The sequence below is a fragment of the Mesoplodon mirus genome, assembly GCF_964341445.2.
Source record: "Mesoplodon mirus genome assembly, chromosome: 5".
NCBI lineage: Eukaryota > Metazoa > Chordata > Mammalia > Artiodactyla > Ziphiidae > Mesoplodon > Mesoplodon mirus.
Window position 1 is genome coordinate 174,991,712 of NC_138980.1, and position 20,128 is coordinate 175,011,839.

The 20,128-nt window shown below is 41.3% G+C and overlaps 1 protein-coding gene across 2 annotated transcripts in view; it reads left to right on the plus strand.

Annotated features, from left to right (window-relative positions):
* CTNND2 (catenin delta 2) overlaps positions 1–20,128 on the plus strand; it is a gene marked incomplete at its 5' end in the record, with an annotated part of 948,683 nt that overhangs the window by 540,770 nt on the left and 387,785 nt on the right. For both annotated transcript variants that reach the window (XM_082623542.1, XM_082623543.1), the window contains one exon: positions 7,977–8,171. In XM_082623542.1, the coding sequence (XP_082479668.1) occupies positions 7,977–8,171 (195 nt within the window). The remainder of the gene's footprint in view (positions 1–7,976; positions 8,172–20,128) is intronic.

Here is a 20,128-nt window from a genome sequence, read left to right on the forward strand (position 1 = left end):
GGGGATTTGCAAGGGGAAATCTGCTTTTATTCCAGGCTCTATGTGTCTCTATAAAAGTCCTATTTTGCCCCTCAAAGATATGGTTTCACTAATAAATAGCAATGCATGAACTGATTGCACACAGAATTTTTTTTTAAACCCTGAATTCTTAGATTTTACTTTGAACTTTACTTCGTAGCACAAGAAGGTTATAGCTCTTCTTCTGAAGACAACTCTTTATCTCAGAAATGAAAGCACTCAGCTCTGCCACCAGGGCACAAACTCATCGAGTCATCTTGCTCTGGTCCACTGACCGGTATGTCATTTAGGTCCTTCTTTTCCTCCTTCCATTTATTTGCAAATGAGTATGTGAAACTGGCTCCCAAATTTGAAGTGAACAGGTCAATGGCAGTGTGTCCTTAAGAACCTAATATTGATATTTCCAAATGAAACATTGTTTCATTTGGAAACACTGCAAACATTGTTTCTTTGCAAAAGCAAGTGAATTCACATTGAATGAGAGAGCCAGAAATCGTATAGTATAGAAATAAGAGAATGTGAATGGGTCCCAGTGAAAAACAGAATGAATTTGTTTCTTTCTGTTCAGTAAAGTAATTGGCGTAATGTGGTAGTAAATGATATTATTTGAAGAAAGCAAGAAATGGTAAATTGAGGGTTGTAACACATTAGATACTGATTTCTTTCGGATATGCCTGTCTCCTCTCTCTTTGATTTATCTGGGACAGGGAGGCTGTCAGGGTGATTCCTGTAGTAGAGTGATGAGGCATGGGGTGCCCATTAAATGCACCTCGCTGCTTCACTCTTAGATGGACTGAGTTAGAATCTTTTGGGGGTTGTGTTCGGGAATCAGTGTTTCAAAGTCTCGCAGATGATTCTGCAAGGAAGAAATGAAGATTTGAGAACTAATCATATTCTAAGGAGTGAAAATTCAAATGCAAATATATATATGTATGTATGTGTGTGTATATATATGTATGTATGTGTGTGCATACATACACACACACACACACACACACACATATATATACATATATGTATTTGAGCTGAATCTTTGGTCATGCAGTTCTCATGAGTTCCTTATGTGTGATCTCCTGTTGAATATTTCAAATCCTTTTGCTGAAAATGTGGTTACTGTGATTGTGAAATTGTGAGTTAAAAAATATCTGTTCAGTTTTTATAATCAGTTGTGGTATGAACTTATAAAGGGTTCGTATACTAACTGGCATTTCTTTTAAAAGACAATATGGATTAAATAGATAATAAAATCACTTCTGTAAGTATTCTGAATTGACTCTCCGACAGAGAGCCTTTGCTCTCACTTCTGGTCCCCTCTATCTGAGAAACACATGGATCTTCCTCCAGCACGGCTCCCTTAAGTAGTCTTCTGCTGAAATGTCACATCCTCATAAAGAACTTTCTTGACCACCATATGAAAACAGTATACCCACTGACACTATCTACCCTCCCCACCCTACTTTATTTTCCTTCAGTACCTTTATCTCTAAATGTGATGACTGACTTATTTTCAAGGCCAGGGACCTTTTGTGTCTTAAGCATCATAGTGTTGAAAACTCCTAGAAGTTGCTTACTCAGTAAATATGTGTTAAATGAGTGAACGTATCAATCAATATGGATTAACTGGCACAGGTAAACGCTCTATGTAAAATCTAGCAAGTAGAAATTTATTTGCACATTAGTCTAGAAGTGTTTGCTATTGCTGGTCAAATGGAACAGAGCCTGTTGGATTCTCTCTCTGTGGGGTGGAGGCGTGAGACAAGAAAGGCAGTGAGGATACTTTACCCTTTCAGCTTCTTAATTATTTTCCGTGTCAAGAACTCCCTGCAAGTTTGTCACTGGCTTCCTTCTGGATCAGCAGATGTTTGTTATCTTTGCTCAGCAGGTTTAATTTATGCCATATCCCTTTCTAAAAAGGATTCCACCTTCTCTTGGTTATTTCAATATTTCTTTCCCTTTGAACTTCATTCATTCCTTCATTCTTTACAATTATCCATTAAAAAGAAACATTAATATTTTAAGGAAAAATAAAACCTTAAAATTTACATTTTCCAATAATACTTCACAAAATTATCAGTTTTTTTCCATTTATAATATTTCACAGTTAAATCTCTTAAGTTGTTTTTGATAGTTTAAATTATAGTGTTTGATTGTGTTTTAGAATCAAAAGATGTATTTTCATGAGATAACAATTTCTTGATTCTAAGATCGAGTGACATGAGAATACCTATTTTTACGCTGCTTTATCAATTGCACAGCCCTTCACACAGATTTTTCTGACCTTGATCCTCCCACAATGCCATGTCATACAAACACATACTATTATTTGTATTTTTACACTAGAGGTAACCAGGGCTCAGAGAGGTTCAATGACTTGCCTTGATTTGCCCAGCTGGTTAAACACAGATCTGGAGCCCAAATCATGTCTCCCTATTTCAGTCTGTTTGGGGAAAAAATGACAAAAGAAAAGAGGAATAGAATTACTACTTTAGATGCTATTTGAGTTTACTTCAGACTGTTGGACATTATACGTCTGTGCTCCTAAGGCCCCCTTTTGTGTGCAGAATTGGAGGGGCAGCCATGCTTTCAAGCTTCTGTTCCCCGGAAACTGGGTTCACGTCTTGGTGGGTGTTGAGCCAAGAGCCACAAACAAGCCAAAGAGCAGGGGGAGGAAATATTTATTACTTGCAGTGAATAAGGAGAACACAGGGGATCTTTGCCAAAGCAGCGTCTCCCCAAACAGCAAAATTGGGGACGTTTTAAGCTAAGGGTCCATGCATATTCATGAGGGGGCTTGAGCAGAGGAGAATTCAGCATAGAATTGGGGCCCAGGTTGACAGAGGCCAAGCTTTAGCTGATTGAAGTCAGGAAGGTCAGCATCATCCTTCCATCCTCTACCTGAGTGAGGGTTTTAGCTTCAGCAGAACTCAAAGGTATATTGTTATGTATATCCCTTAAGGAACCAGGACCCTGCCCCAAGGCTGCACTGTTGTTTCTTGAATGCTCCTACCTTGTTTCTGCATTCCCTCCCTTAAGATCACTAATTACTGAGATCTGTTCAACGGCAGGCACTGAAGCCAGGCGTAGATCACAAAATGGCTTAGGCCAAAATGGGTTCTCTTCTGTCAAGAAAGCCATTCCTGGTTCTCTTTCTCCAGGGACCCCCTAACCTACCTGCTTACACTTCTGTGTAGGAGTTGCTCTTGTAAGTGGTGGTGCTGGAGTGAAGGTACCTACAGAGCTCCAGGGGATGTCCCAGGTCTAGGGCCCCTCTACTCTCCAGGGTCCAGTCTGCCCTCTGAGCCCCTGGAGCCCATACCTCCATCTGTTACCCAATGCAAGTCCCTGTGCCTGACGCACAGTGAGGCCAAACAAACCCAAACGTCAGTGACTGGATCAGAGAAAGGTTTATTGCAGGGCCAAGGCCAAGCAAGGAGAATGGGTGGCTCGTGCTCAAGATACCCCAAACTCCCTGAAGGGTTTCAGTAAAGCATTTTTAAAAGCCAGGTGAGGGAGGGGGTCACAGAGTATGTGATCGTGCACAGTTCTCTGATTGGTTGATGGTGAGGTAACAGGACAGTTAACATGATCAGTCTTTAGGCAACTGTAGGTCTCGGGGCTCACGGTCATCCAGTGGTTAATTTCTTCCATTTGGTGGTGGTTTTAGCATCTGTAAAACAACTCAGGAAGCATGCATCAGATACTGTTATCACGGTACTTCAGAGAGGACCTACAGCAGAGGACATGGGGAGAGGGGTCTGTCCCAGGAAGACCCCATAGGGTCCTGCTTGGTTACACATCTCTTCCACAGAACTGAACCTTTCCTCTCACCTCTCGTTACCAGCACCACAGCTGAGTGGCCAGGAGTGACCTGTTCTGAGCCATCTGCGCATCCTTCTAAGTCAGCCCTAGCAGCAGTGGGCCAGTGATGGAAGTCCTAGGACACGTGGTAGCTCTTGTGCAGCCAATGTCTTAAGCCTGTTCCTACATCCATTTGCAGGTTCTTCCCAGTCCTCCAGGACTCCTGGCCATGCAGGAGTGTCTGGCCTGCACAGAGCACCCATGTGGTTGTTACACTACCCTTCAGCCCTCCTGGATCACAACCTCTCTTAGCCTGTAAGCTGAGCATTCATGCTTCAGATGTGAGTCTTCAAACCCATTGATTTCAGAAACATACTATATATGAACACTGCCAGGGCCTGGGCTCTCTAGACCCAAACTTTGTCTTCTGAAGAGGAGAAGTAGGACGAGTAAAAACATATGATAGCATTGAAAGGTTAACATTGGATGCTGTAAGCGTTGTGGCAGAAATTGGTCATAAAGTCTGGACACAGGTATTATACTTGCATGACCTGGGTCTGCAATGGCGGGGGACCGGTTGATGCAGTTGGGCTGGTCCGTGGGGTCTGCTTTCCCTTTTCTCTTGGGCCCATCCATGTTTCCATTGCCCTTTGTCACACTGCTGTTCTGAGCCCTCAGCTTGGTCAAGGTGAGGCTCTCAGAATTGTTCTCCACCAACATAATTGGCCTGGACATCTGTGACATTTTAACGAAGTCAGAGTTTCTCCAGCATTTTTCCTTGTTACCATTTTTCCAGTTTCTGGCAAAGATGCAGATGTTTACTAGTGGTGTTTTGAGCCCAGTGTTAATGCTGAGCACTCACTGTCAAATAGAACGTGATGGTAAAAGAAAATTACTACTAAAGAAAAGCATATTTTCTTTTTTTTCTTGTTTTTAAAATGGAGTATAGTTGCTTTACAATGTTGTGTTAGTTTCTGCTGTGCAGCAAAGTGAATCAGCCACATGTATACATATATGCCCTCTTCCTTGGATTTCCTTCCCATTTAGGTCACCACAGGCACTGAGTAGAGTTCCCTGTGCTATACAGTAGGTGATCATTAGTTATCTGTTTTATACATAGTAATGGATATATGTCAATCCCAGTCTCCCAATTCACCCCACCCCCAACTTCCCCCCTTGGTGTCCATATGTTTGTTCTCTACGTCTGTGTCTCTACTTCCGCTTTGCAAATAAGTTCATCTATACCATTTCTTTAGATTCTACATATATGCGTTAATATACGATATTTACTTTTCTCTTTCTGACTTATTTCACTCTGTATGACAGTATCTAGGTCCATCCACGTCTCTGCAAAGGGCACAATTTCATTCCTTTTTATGGCTGAGTAATATTCTATTGTATATATACACCACGTCTTCTTTATCCATTCCTCTGTTGATGGACATTTAGGTTTCTTCCATGTCCTGGCTATTGTAAATAGTGCTGCAATGAACACTGGGGTGCATGTATCAAGAAAAGTGTATTTTCTTTGAATCAGCAAACGTATACACCATCTCATGAAATTTTGGAGCCTATTCGGAGAAGAGGTTGTGTGAGATTTTTTTTTTCTTGAAATTGCCCAAAATAAAACAGGCCTTGTTAGTAGGGGCCTGATATGTTCTTTCTTGAGCAAGAGTGGTAGAGGGCATGAATTCCAGAAGTTGCACTTTTAGCCTTTAATTCCTTGCCCCTCTTTTTTCTCCTAGTTCTGTCTCTTTTCCCATTAACTGTGCCCACCCAGCCACGAGCAACTAAAACCTGACCACAGTGGATAAAAGGAGTGCAAATAATGCTTGGTTTAAAATGCCTTAGCTCTATGCATAATGCTTAAATATGCAAAGGTATTTTGTACAAGTGTCTCCACAGGGAAATACTATGAACTTACAGTTCTATCAAAAGCATGCTAATAAAAAAGAGTAGTATACTCTTCAAATATTTAATAATTGTACTATTGCATTTTCCTTAATACCAACACATAGAAATTCTGATATCCACAGAGGTAGGCCTTATCTTAAGATCCTTGCTCCTTGCCTAGGACCCTTGGCCATTAATTTCTGATTTATGATACTAATAAAAATTTCCTTATGCCCAGTAAATGCTTATAAGAAGAGGATTTTCACACATACCCTCAGCTCATGTCGCCACTTAAATGATCAGCAGGTCCTTTTACTGTTCATCATTGGATATTTTTAGCTGCTTAGAATCGAGGAATGGTGATCAAGTTACACCTCTAAATCTACCAGGGATGGATAAATTTTATTTAACTATTTGACATTTGGATGTAATGACTGTTTCCCTGTTTTTTACACTTGTAAGTCCTTGGCAATATTATCAAAACCTTCAGAGGTAGAAAGCACTGACAGCAGGAACTCAAGGCATATCGTACTTAAATAGATTCCTGGAAAATATGAGCATGTGATAATATTCAGTGTGATGTTGGCATTTGATAAATCAGATGCAATGAACCTAATTATGTAAAACAGTTATTTTGAATCTATCACTCATCTGAGCGCTCTCTAAATCAGAACTTATTTAATTACTAGCAAAGGGAAAGGTAAGGAACTTGCCTATTTGATTCCCTTCCTTTGCTCAAAACATTCCGTGTTTGTTATACAGACTGAATTCATAGAAGTCTTAGCACTGCCCCAGTCCTTAAGAATTGCTCTATTCTCTGTTGATTTAAATGTAAAGCAGCCTGTGTAAAATATACCAGTAAAACCTTTATCTGTTGGCAATTTCAAAACTTTTGAATGGCTTTGTCCTCAAATATACTAGATAAGAATATCAAAATCTTTGGGGTTAGATCATTCTGAAGAAACAGCCCCATCACTGAGCACTGAAGATGTTGGCTTTAAGGTGGCCACCGGGGAAGGCCAGGGAGCAACAGGACAGAGGGAGAACTGTCCACAAACACTACCAAAATCAAGGAATTCCAACTCCCTCTAACTTCAAGCTGGCATGGAGGGCTCCCAGTTGGGACTATTTAAAGGCACTTGACAGTTAAATCCCAGCGTGCCATGCGGGTGATTAGCTTTGGAGAGTTAGCTGAAGGGTCTCTGCTAAAATCATCTGTAGCCTCATTGGGGTTTTGTGTGTGTCCTGTACTCACCATTGTTAGATAACCGTCTCTCCTTGATGCCCCTCCACTGTCCCTAGATGTCCTCCACTCCATCTGTCCCCGTGGAGATGATTCTCCTGGCACGTCTACTCCTGTGACTCTGGCTTTCCCTCGGACAAAATATTCGCTCTCAGTCAACGTCTTCTTTTTCGTGTGTCAACTCAAGCTCTTAACCCTCATGAAAGTGTTTCCTCTTGCGCAGATTCCCTGTCCCACAGCACTGCTTCAAAGCCACACCTCTTCCTATACAGTGCAAGAAAGAAAAGAAAAAAAAAAAGACACAAATAAGGATTTACGAACACTACAGGCAAATGCTGTGTAGCCTCGATTTATAAATTAAACCAGTTTGTGGCAACCATTTGAACTGTTTCAGAGGAAGGTAGACGAAATGCAGATCCTTCCATTTGGAGGGTAAGAGTAAAGGAAAACGTAACTTGAAAACCCTTTTCTTTAAAATCTGCTTCTCTCAGGGATTTAGACGACTATAAGTCCGAACATTTTGGTTCATTCATTGTCCAGGGAAAAACTGCTGACGAGAGAACAAATTCTGGTCCACTTTTCAAGAACAACATCAAGATGGCTTGCCACCATGGCTTATGCATTTGCTCATCATTTTAAATAAGAATTCCTGTTGTAAAATTTCAGGTGCAAGGACTAAGGGATAATAAGAGCTTTTTAGGTTCGACTTCAGTCTGCCTGAATTCTTTAGTGAGGAAACCTGCTACATTCGTTAGGCTGGGAAAAATGCTGTTTCACTGGTCCTGTTCAATGGGGATTTATCTCAGAATCATTATCATCCTTATACAGAGATCAGGTTTGGGTGCAAAACAAGGCAGCTGGGTGATGCAGATAAGCTGATTAGCTTGACCTCTTGCTGCCATTCATTTGATTTTCTGCAGATTTCAACATTCCTGTACCCCCCAAATTCAAATATGTCTTTGTTAAAACAAGTTCTGTTTGAATGTTGGTCGGGTCTTACTGTCTCCTTGTCCATTCCTTTCAGCTGGGTCCCGGGCCTCATACAGCAGCCAGCACGGCCACCTGGGCCCGGAGCTGCGGGCCCTGCAGTCCCCAGAGCACCACATAGACCCCATCTATGAAGACCGTGTCTATCAGAAGCCCCCCATGAGGAGTCTCAGCCAGAGCCAGGGGGACCCTCTGCCGCCAACACACACGGGCACGTACCGCACGAGCACAGGTGTGTATTCAGGACCCCGATGGGAGACCTGTCCACAGAGGGCGGGCCTGTCCACAGAGGGCAGGACTGTCCACAGAGTAGTGGGCCTGTCCACAGAGGGTGGGCCTGTCTACAGAGGGCAGGCCTGTCCACAGAGGGGTGGGCCTGTCCACAGAGGGCGGGCCTGACCACAGAGGGGTGGGCCTGTCCACAGTGGACAGGCCTGTCCACAGACAGGGGTCTGTCCACAGAGGGGTGGCTTGTCCACAGACGGGGGCCTGTCCACAGACAGGGGTCTGTCCACTGAGGGGTGGCTTGTCCACAGAGGGTGGCCTGTCCACAGAGGTGGCTTGTCCACAGAGGGGGGCCTGTCCACAGACGAGTGTGTGTGTGTGTGTGTGTGCGTGCGTGTGTGTATGTGTGTGTATGTGTGTGTATGTTCTGTTTCCTCAGAAGCATTATGATATGACCTGCTTCTCTCGTTAATGTTTGTGATAAGGATAGAAACCAAATATGACTCCACTTTAGCTCCCTGAGTAGATTGTAAATAAGTACAGGGGTGTTGTCAGCTCATTTTGTCACACAGGGAAATCGAAGGAAGCAGTACCAATTTTTTGTACATCATTATTAACGTATTTAATGAATATAGCTACTTTAGGAAAGCACAGTCACTATACAGGACATATAAAGGCATATGCCTCATGCTGGTAAGTGTTTTTTTTAATGACACATTCTACCTGTTTGGCAAGCTTGGTGGGAAAGAAGCATATTTACTAAAAAATGTAGCATATTTTGTAAAGCCAACTGAGAATTTATTTCATACACACTATTAGGTTGAATCATATGAAATTATTTCTGAAAAGTCGGCTATTGGCAATTGCATAAGGTTCACTCAACTGTATAGCTTTCCTGGATTAAATATATATTTTGAATTGACACAACCTTAGGCCACGTGAAGAAGGACAAGTGTTTTCCAGAGCATGAAGCCATTTGCAAAATAACTGGTCAAATGTCACGATTAAATGTGCTAGAGCACACTTATCTTAACTGTAAAATCAATATCATTAAGAAGATAGTGAGAATTGCACTTCCTCTAAAGCCTCCCATGGCTAAGTTAGCTTAGAAAACATTATGCTGCCGGTTTGCAGACAGTTGAGCTGTCTCCTTCATTTCTAATGATACACATTATCCCGGGCAGGGGCCGAGGTATGGGGATGCGGAAGCTCTGGTCCAGGCCTTGGCACTGGGCACTGCATCTTCAGACTGTTGTAACTTCCAGTTCCCAAGAAGTAGATCATAGCAATTTTGTTAAACTACATTATGATACTAAATTATATGTTTTGAAATCCAGGCAAGCTATGTTGCTTTTCTAGCTGATTATTGATATTTACATTTCAGTCTTTCACCGCATGATAGGAAGAAAAGCACAAGATACTCCTTGATTTTACTCTTGACATTGTAAATGCCATCCAGTGTTAATAGTACATATCTTAGTTGAGGTAGAAAGAATACCCATTTATTCTTCTGTCAGAGTTTCTCTCGCCTTCAGCCTGCTAAATCTACTCCAGTCTGAGGCTGAGCTATTTTAACATTTAGCTTGTTGCATATTATTAACTAGGGCAATTTTATTTCCACCCACTCCTTATAAAAGACAAAGATAAAAATCTCAGTGACATTCAATATCTAATTTGAAGAAAAACTGACAACAAAAGGGATTATGTTGATTCTCTGTTCCATATTCATAGGCTTATAGAATTAGCTCTCGTTAATAAACTTCTGGAGGTTTAATGAAAAATTAGCTACAATAGGAAAAACATATTTCATTCATCGATCGCAAATTAAGGACCAGGAATGATGTTCACACTTAACAACAACAACAAAAAAGAACAATGACGCCAACAAAAGTAGTGTTTTCTCTAAGCCAGGGGTTGGCAAACTGTGGCTCACAGTCTAAATCCAGCTCGTCACCTGTTGTGCGTTAAAAACGATGATCACATTTTTAAATGGTTTGCAGTCAAAGGATGGATAATATTTGGGGATTTGTAAAAGTCATATGAAATCCAAATTTTGGAGTCCATAAACATTTATTGGAATACAGCCCCACCCTTTTGTTTCCAGATCATCTGTAGTTGCTGTCACCCTGCAGCAGCCCAGTTGGATAGTGACAGAGACCATATGGTTGGTCAAGCTGAGAATACTTACTTACTGGTGCTTTACAGAAGTTTGCTGACCCCCGTTCTAAGCCATCAGTGGAGAACCAGGCTGAATGAATAAACGAGTGTTTTTCTCCTATCTCTCCTCTGAGAGAAGGCAGGAGTATCCTCTGAGTGCTTCAGAGGGGACAATCTGTTTGCCCAGCCCTTTGCCACTAATAGTAACATCTGCCCTGGCCGAGATCTGTTGAGGTGTGCCATCCAGATGCCCAAGACACCGTCCCTGCCCTCATCTTTGAACTTGAGGCACTTTTGAGGAAATATGCTGATTTCCACAACACTATGGAAATTTACAGAAGTGCATGAGTGGTCTCTTGAGGACAGGTGGGGAGAAGCCACCTCTCCAGCTCCTAAGCATAAAGCCACAAGCCCTCTCTCCCTCACACCTGCTCAGGTTACTCCCTGTTTCTATCCTGAGTTCATTTCAAGTCCTTACCCTTTCCCAGCTAAACTTGCACCTCCAGGAACTGTCTCTATCAGAACCCACATGTTTGAGAAAATGCTTTTAATACGGGTATATATCTCACTTATAAATTACATACATATTATACAATAGTGTTAAATTATATCTAGTAAAGGCAAGATTAAACTTCAATAAAGAAACATTTTAAGATTGCTTTCCCAGGAATTCCCTGGTGATCCAGTGGTTAGGACACCGTGCTCTCACTGTCGGGGACCCCGGTTCGATCCCTGATCGGGGAACTAAGATCCCACAAGCCATGCGGTGCAACCAAAAAAATAGAAAATACTTTTCCATATCCAGAGGGTTATTTTTCACATCCTCTGTGCTATACACACCCCACACTTAGTGCCACCACTGGTACAGACCTTTAAGAAGCTTCCAGAGTCAGAGCAAATACCCTAATTCCTTGGGAGAGGAGGACAGGTTCTTACGAGGCCTGTTAGACCTGAACTGTTCTGGGGTCACTGGCTTTTGGCTCAGATCAGTGGCCAAGGTGACTCTTCAGCCTTACCTCTCTGCTGTGAAGTAAGGCCACTGGCCAGAGGTCCTTCAGTTCCATCTGTAGAGCATTTCCAGAGGATACTTCCAGGAGACTGGGGCAGGGGAGTTGAAGGCCACTTGCTGCTCTTGAGGGAATCCCCACTTGGGAGTGAAGTCAAGTGTATTGGCCTTAACAATTTGGGAATTACTAGGTGGTGCCATAGCATCAAGCAGGTGAGACAGGATGACAAAGCATATAGCATGTCTGCCACTTTCAGCGATGGTTCTCAATGCTTTGAATGTATTTACTAATCCTCAGAACCAACCTATGAAGGAGGTGCTATTATGATGCTCACTTTACAAATCAGAATACTGAGGCACAGAGATGTTGAGTAATCTGCCCAAGGTCACACAGGTGGTATGGAGCCAGTCTTTAAACCTTCACACCCAGGCAGTTTTGCCCTGGGACCTGGGCTCTTAACAGTCATCTTGGTTGACCCTGCATTTGTAAAAATCATCATTCAAAAACAAAATAAAGGGCTTCCCTGGTGGTGCAGTGGTTGAGAGTCCGCCTGCCAGTGCAGGGGACATGGGTTCGTGCCCCGGTCCGAGAGGATCCCACATGCCGCCAAGCGGCTGGGCCCATGAGCCATGGCCGCTGAGCCTGTGCGTCCGGAGCCTGTGCTCCACAATGGGAGAGGCCACAGCAGTGAGAGGCCCGCGTACCACAAAAATAAATAAATAAAAATAAAAATATATATACACCCATTCTCATCTAGAGAGCATCAGGATTTCCTGTGTCCTGTGTTAATCAGATAATACTGTTGAAAACAAACCACATGCTCGATGGGCTTCAGGTCCAAAGAAGCTTAAACCAACTCTTTGTCCTCACACATGCTCATTTTAGTTTCAGAGAAGGACCTAAAATAGGAAAAAAACTGGTAACAGAAGGTGATATATTAAAGGCTAAATGAATATTCCAGACAACAATGAAGACAGAGTATTAAGAAAAGCACCAACAAAATAGAACATACTCAAAATTAAGCAAGCAGCATCATTACAAAAGAGAAAAGGACATCCCTCAACTGGTGACACTGGACTCAGAGGCTCAAAAGTAATTCCTTTGAACGGTCAACCATTCAAATTCGTTTCTTGGATGCCTGACTCACTTGCTTAGATTTGGCACAAATTCAACTAAACTGAAATAATTTTACTTACTAATATGTATTTTCCTCTCACAGGAAAAACTGGGAAAAAAACTCCCGTCCTCTTTATACAATTGCAAAATTAAAATGACCTTAACTGTAAAAAAAAAAAAAAAAAAAAAAAAAAAAAAAAAGCACAAAACAACACATACTGTCGTTTCTTTCCTAGATAACATGTAACTCAAGATTGCACTATACACGATTCCTGACGCCCTCCCAGGTCATCCTTTAGTTTCTCAGCAGGGAGTGGGGCTGTGGAATGGCACCCACTCTTGGTCCCTCAGTTCTTCAGCTCTGCTTCCACCTGGCTCAGGGTCCCGGGCATTATCTCCTGTGGCCACTCTTCTCTCCCATCCCTGCTCAGGCCCATGCTGACCCCATCCCTGGGCCTCCCTTTCCAAGCACCACTAAGGCCATCCTGAGTTACAGATTGTGCTAGAGCTGAGGGATACACCAAGATGACTATACTGAGAAGAGCAGGAAACAGCTGTAGTCCTCGAAGATGAGACAGATTGAAGCTCCCTAAACTTCCCCTCCAAAGGCGATTTCTCAGTTAGCTTCTCCCCCTATACCCAACCTACCGCCATGTTTTTTCCATCCCTCCGTCTTAGCCACCATAGTTACCCTCTCACCCCTGTTACTTTATTTTGAAGACTGACTTAGATCCCGATTCAGACAAGAAGCACAGTCTACCTTTGGGTGTTCAAAAAGGTCCTCGAGCCTTTCCCAAACCAAAAAGCTTCCTAACCATAATGTCAGAGCCTTACGTACGTGCATTTGTATACATTTGTGTGCGTGTTAGAGAATCAAGGTTGACAAATCCCACTTCTCCCCTCTCTCACTCCAGGCTGGTGGATGGTAAAACATACAACAGGGTTCACAACTCACACACAAGAAATCAATCGGATTTTATTCAGCTGGGCCAGCACTCTGTGGGCCATGGCTGTGCCAGGGAGCATGGTCTGAAGAGGGTCTTCTGCCCACATCCCAGACCTAGCTCTGACCCTTCCTGCTCAGGCACCCCAGCCAGTACTGGACAATGTCAACTGAAAAAAAAAATGCACAACGTGAGAGGTGTGAGTTAAGTTTTATTTGAGGCAAAATGAGGACTATAGGGCTTCCCTGGTGGCGCAGTGGTTGAGAGTCCGCCTGCCGATGCAGGGGACGCTGGTTCGTGCCCCGGTCTGGGAAGATCCCACATGCCGCGGAGCGGCTGGGCCCGTGAGCCATGGCCGCTGAGCCTGCGCGTCCGGAGCCTGTGCTCCACAACGGGAGAGGCCACAACAGTGAGAGGCCCGCGTACCGCAAAAAAAAAAAAAAAAAAAATGAGGACTATAGCCTGGGAGACAGCATCTCAGATAGCTCTGAGGAACTGGTCCAAAGAGCTAGGGGGGAAGGTCAGTATAGATGTGATTTTGGTGAAGGGGGAGTACATGCAATCAGGCACATCTTTTTTGCAGAAGGTTTCTGCTAGTCACCAGGAGCAGATGTCACCGTTAATGATTTTAGTGCTTTTCTAGATATGAGGAGATGCAAGAAGTGAGCTCATAAAACCTTCCCCTGAAAGTATCTAACTATCTGAAGACCTGTTCTGCCAGTTTCGCCCAGAGCACAGAGTGCATCATTCCTCATCTCCACCCTGAACTCCTTTCAGGGGGTGTTGAAGGTCAACGGTCGCAGCAGCTTGTGATTTCATCCCTGTAGAGGCAGGTGGCAAGTGGCAGCTTCTAGTTGGCAACAAAAACCACAGACCTTTTCCCCCACTCTGTCCCAGCAGAAGGGAGCAGGCTCGGAGGATGACCCCCCCAGCCTCCCTGGGCCCAGATGTGACTTTATACGGTGGCAGAAACAGTAGAGCAGCTGCCCCTAGGGGCACAAGGACAGGACTGAGACAGGAGCCAGCATGGTGGCTCCAGAGATCTAGCAACACGAGAGAACATAAAAGGGTCACTTCCTGAATCAGCAGTGGTCGCCACTCAACAGGGCTCCCCAGAGGGGACCCTCTTATCAGACGCATCCATGCTGTCTCCCTGGGCAAGGAGACAGGATGCTATGGCTGCAGCAGAAGACCAGGCCACTGAGCTGTGAGTGGGGCAGTAGAGTGAATATCCCCACCTGCTCTTCAGGACCATTCACCCAACATCTGAGTCTTTACTTCTTGCACAATGAAAATTTAAAGAGGCACACTTTTAATTTGGGCGTCGGTTTAAATAGAATGTACCTTTTGTCCGGGATAAGCCTTGTCCAAACCAGAGCTTATATAATAAGGAACACAGCCAGACAAAGAACGTGTGACTCTCATGGATTTGCTTATGCTAGAGTCTATTAAGATGACACAGATTTTTATTTCAAACTCAAACATATCAATGACTATCAACTTAGGAGTCATTTGATGAACGTAAATACTTGACTCTGACAACCCCCCAAACACATCTTTCTAAACTAGCAAAAATGGCCAACATTGGCTGGGTTGATAGTCCCATGCATTTCTTTTTGGATAAATGTGATCCTGAGTGGAGAAAACAAGTTTTCTGTGATGAATGTGTCAGCTTCTAATAAAGAATGAATTAGCGTAGGTACGCTGCAAGGAGAAAACCTGCTAAATATCCTTATGAGGTTGACAAATATTGCAATATAACAAGAAATAAGAATGGGATGAAAATATTTGCCCATATGGAGAAAGCATTTTTTAAAAAAACTTAACTTTCTGCAGTAATAGTCAATACTTCATAAAGTTATAGAGGGATTACATAGAACCTTCATATTCATAAAATTTTATTGCTATTCTTCAATAAAATATAAATAACATTTTCAATAAAATTCATCTTTTGAGTCCACAAAAGGTGGAATATTAACAGTTTATTACTTATTAAAGGCTGTTACTTCAAATTGTAAAAATGATTGCTTCCCACTGGAGCAAGTCAAATTAGATCCTCCATAACCTCTTAGTTAAAATTTTTACCTCTTTTAAATCTAAAAAGTCAGGGGCACATGATTACCCAACTGGAAATTTTTAATGAGCCCAGTGATAAATATCATCTTAAAACCAAGAAGAGCTTCCAGATGCTTACCTATATCAATTCACCTAAAATGGTGTAAATAAAGTCTAATTACAGCTGAAGGAGAGCAGAGTGTTTGCTGGTAGAACAGTCGATAAAATTTAGAAACAGCAACAACAACACCAGTAATCAACATCAACACTAATAATAATCCTGCATTAAATGCCTCTCCCCCACAAAAATAATGACATGTGAAGTTAAAAGATTATGTTAAATTTACCCTTGAATATTTTTCCATTGAGCTTAGCTTGGATCAACCTGTGCAGAGTGCAGAAAATTGGAAGACATGTATAATTCAGTTCTAGATGATAATACTACTGGGAATATAGTGGATTGGGTGGTGAAGGTTCCTCATCCCTGAAATGATAGAGTTGTTATTATTTAAGTAATAACTTTAAAGGTATATAGGCCATGTTTTGGGACCCATTGTCACCTAAGCCATTTTTATTTTCTGAGCTTGCAGAAGGAATGTTATTTAATCAGCTTATTGTTTGCTTACTTTGTATTTTATAACATGTGTAAAAGTATTTTATGTTTTCATATCTCTCTATGTACAAATATACATAAAAGCAAAGATAAATAATACGAAAACAAAAATAAATGCTTTTTCTTTCTTCTGTTGAACCCTACTTTATATTCCCTCTCCCAAGTTTCTTCATGTGCCAGAGTCTTGTATTTTATTCTGTTCTCCTTTTTTTCCATTGTCAGTAAAGAATGCATGTAACCATCTATCCTCATCAAAATAGAATGTCTGCTTTTATTAAAAAGGATCTCCCTTCCCTTCTTTCAAACAAAATACAACCCATAAAACATCTATTTTTTTCCCTTTACGCACTAGACCTTTATTTGTGTAGCTCTTCGGAAAACAGATAATTTCATGAGCAGCGTGAAAAGGCGAAGTATCAGGTCAACTGCTGAAGAGGCTACTTTTAAAATCTCCCCGAAGAGGCTACTTTTAAACTGTCCCCAAGGAGACCAGCAGTGTGATTCATTGAGTTGGAAGAGCTTACTGAGGGGAGAAGGGGCTGTTTGCAGAGCAAGTGAGAAGAGAGAGGAGTGTTTACAGAGCTGATAAAGCACCTTTTACTTCAAATGTTTGCCGTAAGAAAGTTCAGTTGAATAGAGTAATCCTCCAAGGTGGGTGATTTGGCCAACTGAGGTCTAAAACTCAAATGAGAGAAAACGTAGCCCATAGCGTCCTTTCGGTTTCCTCCGTACCATCTTACGAAAAACCCGAATGCACTTATTGGCCAACTGAGTATAACAGGACAGAAGTTAAGGGAAAATCTGTGTTAAAGAAAAGTCTTTTAATCGTGTGATCAGTATCGGCTTATCTGTATTAATAGAGAGCCACAGTCTGCATCAAACACACCGCAGTCTGAACAGGCGAGGCAAGAAGGGAGAAATCAGTTTTAACGTGTTGAAATCAGTCTTTTACCTCATGCTTAAAAGAGTATAAAGTATTACATTGTTACATTACCGATGGCTAGTTTGAGATCTCTTAGTTTCTCTTGCATTTTCTTCTATATGATCATATAATCTACCCTTTAAAATAGTGTATTTTTCTCCCTATTTGTATTGCTATTTTGCATTATTTTCCTTGCATTGATCAGTCTCTAATTTATTTGAATTTGACAGTATCAGTTTGAGTTCTAATTTTATATTTTGAAATTCTCATCAGGTACTCCATTTATTGTGACATAAAAAAGTTGAAACTTATGGCTTCAGGAATGATACTTCTGAAAGGCCATTTGTCAAGTGAGAGAAATGTGATTGTGATTTTTTTTTCAAATATGATCTTTCTGGAAGTTGTTTACCCGTCTTAAATTTCATAGTCCACCCTCTTTTTTTCTTAATATAGTAGTATCACTGATTAAACGAAGACTCAAAACACTTCAAAATAAAATTAAGATAACTATATGTATCATATTCTTGATTTTCCTATAAATGAACAAAGTTAGATTTTTCTGCATATCTCAGTAAATTCAATTAAATGAGAAATGGTGTAAATTAGTTAGCCCACCAAGGTGTAATAGTTTTTTCCAGTAGAATATTCAGATTGTTGATTCCTATTATAAATCTCTCTTCTCTGTACTTTTGGTAGACATTATCCTTAATTTTAGGCCTCTCTTCATTTTTCTAAGTTTTCTCACTGTGTTAGGTAATTCAGTTATACACATATTTGAGGTTATAAACCTAGTTCAGCTTATAAACCTGTAAGCATAAACTCCAGACACAGGGTGCAAGGGCTTGAATTCCTTCTCTACTAAATATAAGGCAAATTTGGGCAAGTTATATCATCTCTCTGTGCCTCAGTTTCCCACCTGTAAAGTGAGAATGACATGTTTATTCTTCTATAGAGTTGTTGGACAAAATATGAGTCCACACAAATGAAGTGCTTACAGGAGCTATAAAGTCTGATATCCAGTGGCAAGGGCCTTTCACTCCAAAGCAATATGTACAATCCCTTTTCTAATGTGAGCTGATTTCAGCATTGTTAGGCGATAATAATAAGAGCTCATTTGTTTAACATTTTGCACATATTAGGCATTAAACGATTTCATGCATTTAAAGCAAACAATGATCCCATGGGGTCATTGTCTTCTCTTCACTTTACAATCAGGAAACTGGAGCTTTGAGAGCTCAGTTTCTTGCTGGATACAAACAATTGACCGAAAAGCCCAGATGTCGACCTGATTCTCTAACTTCAGAAGCCAAGCTCTGAATGCGTTCCTTGACATTTCCCCCCGAAAAGGCCAAAGTAGAATACATACCTGAGCCTAACAATGTTCATAAACTTTCCTTCACCTTTTCTCCCTCCTCATACACCAAGATGTTGCCTTCTTGTTTCTACTCAGTTAATTGCATTTCACACCTTATTTTCACGTTTTGCCCCAGTCTCCCTTATCCTCTGCATAATTTTTTGTTTGCTCCTGGGATTGCTTTTCTTAAACTCCTCTTGTTATACTATATTCTTTTTTTTAATACCTTTTTTTTTCCTTTTTCCTGGCCGTGCCACACGGCTTGCAAGATCTTAGTTTCCCAACCAGGATCAAATCTGTGCTCCCTGCATTGGAAGGGCAGAGTCCTAACCACCAGGGAAGTCCCTATTCTTTTAAAATTTATAGTCCTTTGAGAGTTTCTGATGTGGCTAGTTAGCTTGTTTCCCTTGCCTATATTATCATTTTTTTAACAAGAGTGTTTCTTCACGTTTCATTATTAAATCCTGATCTCTGCCATTTTGCCCCCCCTTCCTGTTAATCACTATATCTAATGTATTAATAACAAATAATTTCGTATAGAAAAGGATTTTTTTCTGATATTAGTAACCCTTTTCAGAAAGCTTAAGTGCAGATATTTAGTTCCTGAATGGAAAAAATGCATTTATCTGAAAAATGTCAGGTTATAGTTAGTTTTCCCCATTTGCCCTTGATTTGCTGGCTGGCTTTTCACAACTCTTCTAGAAAATGAAATTTTGTTTACCTCTTTGCATTTGTTCTTCCAAGAGCATGGTTATGCCTGGCCTGAAAGGTTTTTTTTGTTTTTTTTGTTTGTTTGTTTGTTTGTTTTGCGGTATGTGGGCCTCTCACTGTTATGGCCTCTCCCATTGTGGAGCACAGGCTCCAGACGCGCAAGCTAAGCAGCCATGGCTCATGGGCCCAGCTGCTCCGCGGCATGTGGGATCCTCCCGGACAGGGCCACGAACCTGTGTCCCCTGTATTGGCAGGCATACTCTCAACCACTGCACCACCAGGGAAGCTCCTGGACTGAATTTTTAACCCCTGTCCCCATGACATAAAGCACATTGTTCATAAATTTTAAAACATGAATTTTAATTAGACATGCTTGTAAAATTTTGGAGACAATATAAATGCTCCATAAATTGCATAAAGAAGTAAGACAGATTTTCTGGTTGTGAACTTAATGTTTATTAGTCTAATCCAATGACTTTGAAACTTAATCCATCAGGACAGCCCTCATCATTTCAAAATACTGCTCTTCTGGGAAAATACACACTTTTTGTTTAGAAAGTTTTCTTAAATATTTTTCTAGTCTTCACCATGTCACAGTGCCTAGTCTCCTAATTTTGGTTATTATAAGATTAAGTATTAAAAGTTCATTGGAATGAGAAGCCCTGAACTCTGTTAAAATCAGCTTTCATATTAGGATATGTTTCTCCAGTTCACTTTGCAACTTTTTGTCATTTCGACAGGATATCCTTAAGTTTTAACATTAACATTGTTTCCTCAATGTGACATAATTTCTTTTGTATTTGATTTCACATATGTCTTCTAATGAGAGAGAGGATAAAATAAGCTCTATCACCGTCCATTATGAAGTGCTCAGAAAGTCTGAGTTGTGGGGTGTGATTCGTAATTGGAAACTAATTCCACTTAGAGCTTGCATGGTATAAATGGCCTCTTCTAGACACTGGCTGTATTTGGGATATATTCCGATCTACAATGCTAGAAAGTAAAGGTGCTATCTAATATTGATCATGGCTAAATATCACAACAATTAATAACAGGTTGCATTCTATTCATATGGAAGATGCTAT